This window comes from Halyomorpha halys, unplaced genomic scaffold (genome assembly GCF_000696795.3).
Source record: "Halyomorpha halys isolate HHAL.00 unplaced genomic scaffold, Hhal_1.1 Scaffold202.1, whole genome shotgun sequence".
NCBI lineage: Eukaryota > Metazoa > Arthropoda > Insecta > Hemiptera > Pentatomidae > Halyomorpha > Halyomorpha halys.
This window is the reverse complement of record NW_027116652.1, coordinates 433,075-439,768: the sequence shown is the minus strand read 5'-3', so window position 1 is coordinate 439,768 and position 6,694 is coordinate 433,075. Positions and strand designations below refer to the sequence as shown.

The following is a 6,694-nucleotide window of genomic DNA, read 5'->3' as shown; positions in this document are numbered from 1 at the left end:
ATATTGAAAGTTACGTTGACCAGGCAGAGAATCAGCCGTAATCCTAACTCCCCTCGCAAACACAAATGTGTGGGATATTAAAATGAGAAATAAAGGAGTGTTATTCCAGTAAGTTAGTGAGTCATTTCAGTGTCCCTTTTTCCTTTTTTTTTTATTGTTTTCACTCCACTACACATAAATGGTGCCGAAAGGCGGGAATTTTGTCAATTGTTATTTCTTTCTCTCTCCCATTGTGATGAACTGTTATTTTAAGTTGGAATTTCTTTTTTCTTTTTGTGCTATCTCACTTTATTTTTTTTCTTCTTCTCTCTGTGACGAACTTAATTCCAACATGGTTAATGGAGAACAACAACCACTGGTATGAGCGCCAATTCTGAACTTCCCTCCGCCAATCAAGCGGTTCTGGTATCGTCTCCACTACCCGAGATAGCTCAGGCGCATGCCAATGTACTGGTTAAGCTAAAAGTGAGGACAGCCACGTCGCAAGATCTAAGGAAGGCTATCTCAGGTTCTTAGGTGAGATTGGCGAACTTAATCACTTCCTCAAAGTCAGCGATCGCATCATAGGAAGAATGGAGGCCAGAGTATCGGTGGATTTGTTAGGTAAGAATGATGCCATTAATTTGCAGAATTAAGCTGACCATCAATAATCACATTTAAGCTGACGTAGAGACGCCTTGACCAGTGGTCAAGGAACGATTGAAAAAGGCTTACGGAGGTGGAAGATGGATTCCGGAGGAGGACATTTTTTACATGTTTCGTGAGAGACGAAAACAGGTCCAGTCGAATGTACGGCATCGTTACTTGCCCATTTTAATTTAGTCACAGAGAACATGAGAGAGATATAGAGCGCAGAGGTGATGCAGTGGAAGACGAACTTCCAGGACTTGGTACTGAATGTGCAGCTGGCGAAAGAAACCAACAGGCGAGAAGGATTGCCACGTGAGCGCACGTTTATAGAATGTACCCAAGATATGATGGACGCAAGCGTCAGGGAAGATGACACCAGGATGGAGGTTGAAGAAGAGGGGTGGAATAGAGTAACGTATACCAGCTCGAGAAACAATCCAGCGCCTTGGAGGAGAAGGGACCACAGGGATGTCGGCCGGGAAAGGGCGACAGAAGAGTGAACCAGGCCAAGCCGAGGAATAACGGTCGGAAGGAAGAGCGGAGGTACCATGTGTGCGGAAAAACAGGTCATCTGGTGGCCCTGTGTCCTCGTACCAGATGCTCTGAATGTTGGAATGAAGGTCACATAGTGAGACGATGGCCCTATATGTACCAGAGGAAAGAGATTGACTTAGGGGAACCCATGGATGGCAGCTGTTAATGTGCAGAGAATGCGGCGAAGAAGAGGGTCACATAGACCAGACGAGTCGAAGAGTGACATCTCAGAAATATCAAGCATGGGGTACAGATGTGGAGAACGGAGAAACAAGGCGGCCGAGCACATCGAGAAACGGGAGGGGAAGATCCACTGACGAGATTTGAGAAGAAAGTCTACAGAGCGGCCTGCCTATTATCGAAGTGAGAGGAGTACGGTGCTTGGTCGATACAGGAAGCTCTAATACCATAGTATGTCGGGAGACGTTGGGGAAAGTGAGAAACGGAGAGAGGACACCCCAGCCCAATGTTCAGGTAGGTCATTGTAAATTAATCACTCTCGGTGGACCCCGTAGCATGGAAGGGGAAGTCATTATAGACCAGGGCGTTTGGGGGGTAGTCGGAGGTAAATTGATAATGCATGTAATGGGGAATATGCCATGCGAGTATCAGATTACTATCAGATGCGACTTATTGGCGAAGGTGGGACCGCGAATAAGGAATGTGGCGAACCGATGGGAGGAATACCGCGAGTAGGGGCGGTTTATAAGACGAGTAATTGGAAGGAGGTAATAATGAGGGAATATTCGGATATATTCTTCAAGCAGGGAAATAGGTTGGGGAAGACGGGTAAGACAGTCCATGAAATTCCATTAAAGCGGGATATGGATACGTACGTGAAAGAAAGAAGATATCCTCAGGCACTCCGAAAAGATTTTTGGAAAGATTTAGAGACTTTAAAGGCAAATGGCATAATAGTGGATAGTACTTCGCCATACAATAGTCCTCTGTGGGCTGTGAAGAAGAAGAGTCTACCAGGAGAAACTTCCGAAAAATATCGGATCTAATAGACTATAGAAAGCTCAACGATAACACAATTCATTTGTGTTGGCCTTTCCCAACTTCAAACGTCAATTTACCATTATCGACAGATGCTAGTGAGTACGCACCTGGTGCAGTGTTATTCCAGGAGGGGGGAAGGAGCGGAGCGCCCAGTAGCTTATGCAAGCAGACACCTTATGGATGCCTAAACGAGAAATAGCGCTCTGGAGAGAGAATGTTGGGGATAGTTTGGGCCATAGATGGGCCTACGTATTCGGGAGAAAATTCAGGGTACAGACCGACCACCGGTCTATCAATTAGATAAAGGTTTAGAGCCCGACGAAGCGATGACAAAAGCAGTGGTGGCCTATAATCATTCAATACATGCGATAACGGGATTTCCTCCTTCGAAATTCTTTTTGGGCTTAGCGGACGCCGACGGGATTAGAGAGACTGTGGTGGGGGTGAGGTCGTAAATAACGGCGTAGAACTAATCAAAATGTGGCGAAAAGTCAGGGAGAGAAGAGGTAACTCGCCAGAATTTAAACCTTAGAGACGTTAGGAGGGAGATTAAAAGTCTACCGCCGAGTGAGGACTAATCGGAGCGATACGAGGGACCGTTCCGGGTGATTGTCATTAGAGAATACAATGTGGTTACAATAGAGAGTGTTGGGCAATTTCCACAAATGAGCGCTCTCTCGGAAAACAAATACCATCGAATTTAGAGTGCAGTCTATGGAGATCATGGCCGTAGCATGGTTCCGATTGAAGCTGGAGTTCACCTCATTCTGGAGCTTTATCAGACGGTATTGTGTCCTCATGTGAGCCTGAAAGCCGGTCTGCTCGTATGGTGTTCCACACTGTGAATTACCGTCTTCCAGAATGTAATTCAGGATGATCTTTGCGTATACCTTTGCGAGATGAGTCAGCAGACTTATGGGCCAGGAATGGTCGGCGTCATACACTGCCATCTTCGGCAGATCGTTGAGCGGTGCATCTGGGGTATGTGTCACTTTTTGTCTCTCTTTTGGTGGGTTTCTGTCATATTTCGTGTTTAGACAAACTTCGCAATTTCCTATGACTTCTTCATCCCCCACCAAAAGTACCTTCTCATTAACGCTTGCTGTGTCTTGCAGTGTCACCGAGGTACCGCGTTGATTTGTTTTGCCCTGATCATATGCTAGTCACCTCTCTCTGGCGTTCGTCATCTCGAAGGGTTTCCACCATCAGCTTGCATCGGGAGAATGGCCTGTCTATTCCTATGTGTTCATCACGCCATAGCCACTAGATCTTCTCTCAAATGGTTTCTCGTTCTGGATCTGCGTGTTCTCAGTTGCTTTTGATAATTGGGCCTCCAGCTTCTGTCGCTGAACGGTAAACTGAGGCAATTGATATTCCAATTTCTTTAACTCTTCGGCTATCCAGTACGCACAGTATCCACCATGGTAGATACTGTGCGTCCTTTATTCGCCGGTTCGAGTAAATTTGCCTAATCTGTGTTCCGGGTTTCCCGATATTATTACGCACGTGACAGAAATTCGGAGTTTCCTGTCACGGGTTCGGCACCGCTTACGATTAGACTGGAAGGATTAACTATTATAAAAGAGGATTCGAGGAGAGTGACGACACAAGAGTACCAGAATAACTAACTTTATTATCAGAATCATCTGGTATATATAGACACAGAGTTTGTTGTTAAACTTAAACATAACTAATTCTATGTTCCTGGTGGGAACCGACTTAAAATGTATGCAATATATTTAATTCAGGACTAGATACCATAGTGGTATGCTAGGTGTAATTAATTATTGGAGTTCATCTCCAACGGTTTCGTGTTTACCAATTTACTAGGCTATTATTATGAGGTGGTATGCAGGGATTATAAATTATAAAGTGAAGTCTGGTTTGCATGAGTTTATGTTTACAACTATATAAGATATAGCCAATGTATGAGAGAGCGTAGTAGCCCTATTTCCTTAAATTTAATTTCCTTTAATTAGGAATTTAATTTAATTTTCATTTCCTTATATCCACAGCTGGTATCTTCTTTATACATATCATACTCTTGTAATAATGTTACTACAGTTTTGTTCGTACAGTAATTTCTTTTTATTTATTTCAGAAGGATACTGCCATAAAGTTTAGAAAACTGCTACAATACTACTACCCGATACAAGTTTACCAACAAAATAAGGTACATTGTGTAGGATATTGAGGTCATGTCGTGAAGCTACTCATGTTGAACTTTCCTCACCTGCATAGTAACATTTTAGTAATTGCTATAATTTCAATCAATAATCTATTTAAATTGCTTTTTTGGGCCTATTAACTCTCTAACGATAATGGATTAATTAAATATTTGTATCGTTATAAATTGTACAATATTGTCATGATTAGTAATATTGTATTATTATTATCTGTTTATAATTAAAAACAAATAAAAATATTTCTAGAATTCATAAAGAAATGTTAGTTATTCTTACGTTTTATGTTAAAACTGTGAATATTTTTTTCAAGAAACGCAATTCCGGGAATTTTGATTATGTGGACGATGCCATTAGGAATATGTTGAAGGATGCATGACGACAATATCGTAATTGGGTATTGACAAGTTGACAAGCTATTTAGTGTGAATCATTCTGAATTCTTAGCCTGCATTGTCACAAGCCTCAATCCTCATCCGGCAAAATTGAATTTATTTATAAATTAGTGATTGGATGTGATTTGTACGTTATGTAATAAATCTATTTTAATATTATTATCATTCTTATTAATAATTATCATTTGAATAAAAGTTTCTTGGTTTTTTTTGTTGTTGTTGTTTTTTATACCTATTTCACCTAATTTATGTCTTACCACTAAAATAATATAATTCTAGAGTATTTTAAGAAGCAGCTCAGTACTGCTATACAACTGTATGAAAAAATATAAACAGCAAGCAGTTTTGTGGAGAACCTATCTGTTGATAAAACTCCAATAACATTTCTAGAGGAGGATATCTCGAGGCCATATTCTTTTCTGACGCCTAGGTGGAATATTAGGTAACAAGTAGGTAACCAGAAGCTAGGCTGGAATCAAGTAGATTTGGATTGTTGGAAGTTATCATGGATGGATTGGTATCTGGTTCTGGCCAAATCGGCAACATATGGAACATTGAGGTCCTGGTAAGTAAGGAGCATTAAGGATTTTAGACTGTAAGGATTGGATACAAAAGGAATTCGATGGTTTAGTGGAGCCCCAAAGCTTAACTCGGTAAGTCCAGATGTGCCTTATTATAGTTATATGAATGAGTCTTTTGTAATTAGTTGAAAGTTCTAAGTTAGTCTATTTAGTGTTGTAATAGTCTGGATTGGCGAGCAGTTTCCTGTCTTTTCATTCTTGTATGAGGATTCCAAGTTAGTCTCTTGTTCAGGTATGGTACTGTCACTAAACTTGTAACAAAAAATATTCTCTCCTCTTTAAAACCAGATCTTTTTTAGTACTTAGCGAACCACAAGAAGAGCCTTATCCAATGTATGAGCATTTTGTTTCCATCAAATTCCAAATATTTGTATTATATTGGTCTTTAATTTTGCTTTATACATTTTTCCCGTGCACCAGTACACGCCTGAAGGTTTTGGTCAACTTGTTATCTTGTATCCTACAAGGCTCGTAATTCGCACAATTTAATGTCTAGAAGTAACAGAACCAAAATCATTTGATTTTTTTATTTTAATAAACATAATTTTTTATTTTACAAAGATTGTATACATCGCCTCACCCGAGTCCCCTCCATTGCCCGTTTAGGTAGATATTTTTGTTACTTCTTGCCTAGGCAGTTAGGGAAACTAGCTTTTGCACAGAATGTTGGATAAAAATTGTAACATTAGATTATTAAATTGTAAAGCATTTATACATAACTTTTGTATTTGTAACCTATTCAATTAACAAATAGTGATGTTCTTTCCCTAACGTTCTTTCGAATTACTCTATATTTTAATATTTTAAATTGAAATGCATAAATAAGGGGGTGGCGAAATTTGCCTCCACTCAGGGTAGCTGAAAATCACCCTTCCCTCCGCCTATAAAAGTCCACATTTCTTTACTGTAACTGAACATTTTTCAGCTTTTGTCATCGTTTTTAGAATTTCCAATCAGATATCAATGACTTTGTTGGCAAGTAAATACAGACTAAATACAAGTAATTACTTTCGTTAGACGATCATTGCAGCAAAAGCAAAGTAAGCAATTTAAAACAAGAATTTTGGAGAATATCCGTTTAAATCTCGAGAAATATATTCCTCACTTTTGATATTGTGGATTAAAAAAAAAATGCTTTATATCATCAGTTTTCTGGATTTATCTCTCCAATATTTTGGATAGCGGTTTACAGCTGAAAATTAATAATCTCAACCATTTCTAACTTATAACAGTTGAGTTTGCTACTAATTGTTGAGTCTGATACAAAACTAATAAAAATTACCCATTCTCCTGCAACTTGATGCTAAACGCTGAATATGTTGAATGAAATTTAGAAACATTGGTGCTCTATTAAGCAATGTCGGCCTTT

General features: G+C 39.7%; 1 protein-coding gene across 1 annotated transcript in view; it reads left to right on the top strand.

Moving 5' to 3' along the window:
• The window catches only part of LOC106679427 (clotting factor G beta subunit), a 30,669-nt gene extending 26,183 nt beyond the window's left edge, over positions 1 to 4,486 (top strand). The window contains exon 6 of the mRNA XM_067053386.1: positions 4,268 to 4,486. Coding sequence (XP_066909487.1) covers positions 4,268 to 4,290 — 23 coding nt within the window. The 3' untranslated portion in view covers positions 4,291 to 4,486. The remainder of the gene's footprint in view (positions 1 to 4,267) is intronic.
• Positions 4,487 to 6,694: the final 2,208 nt, after the last annotated feature.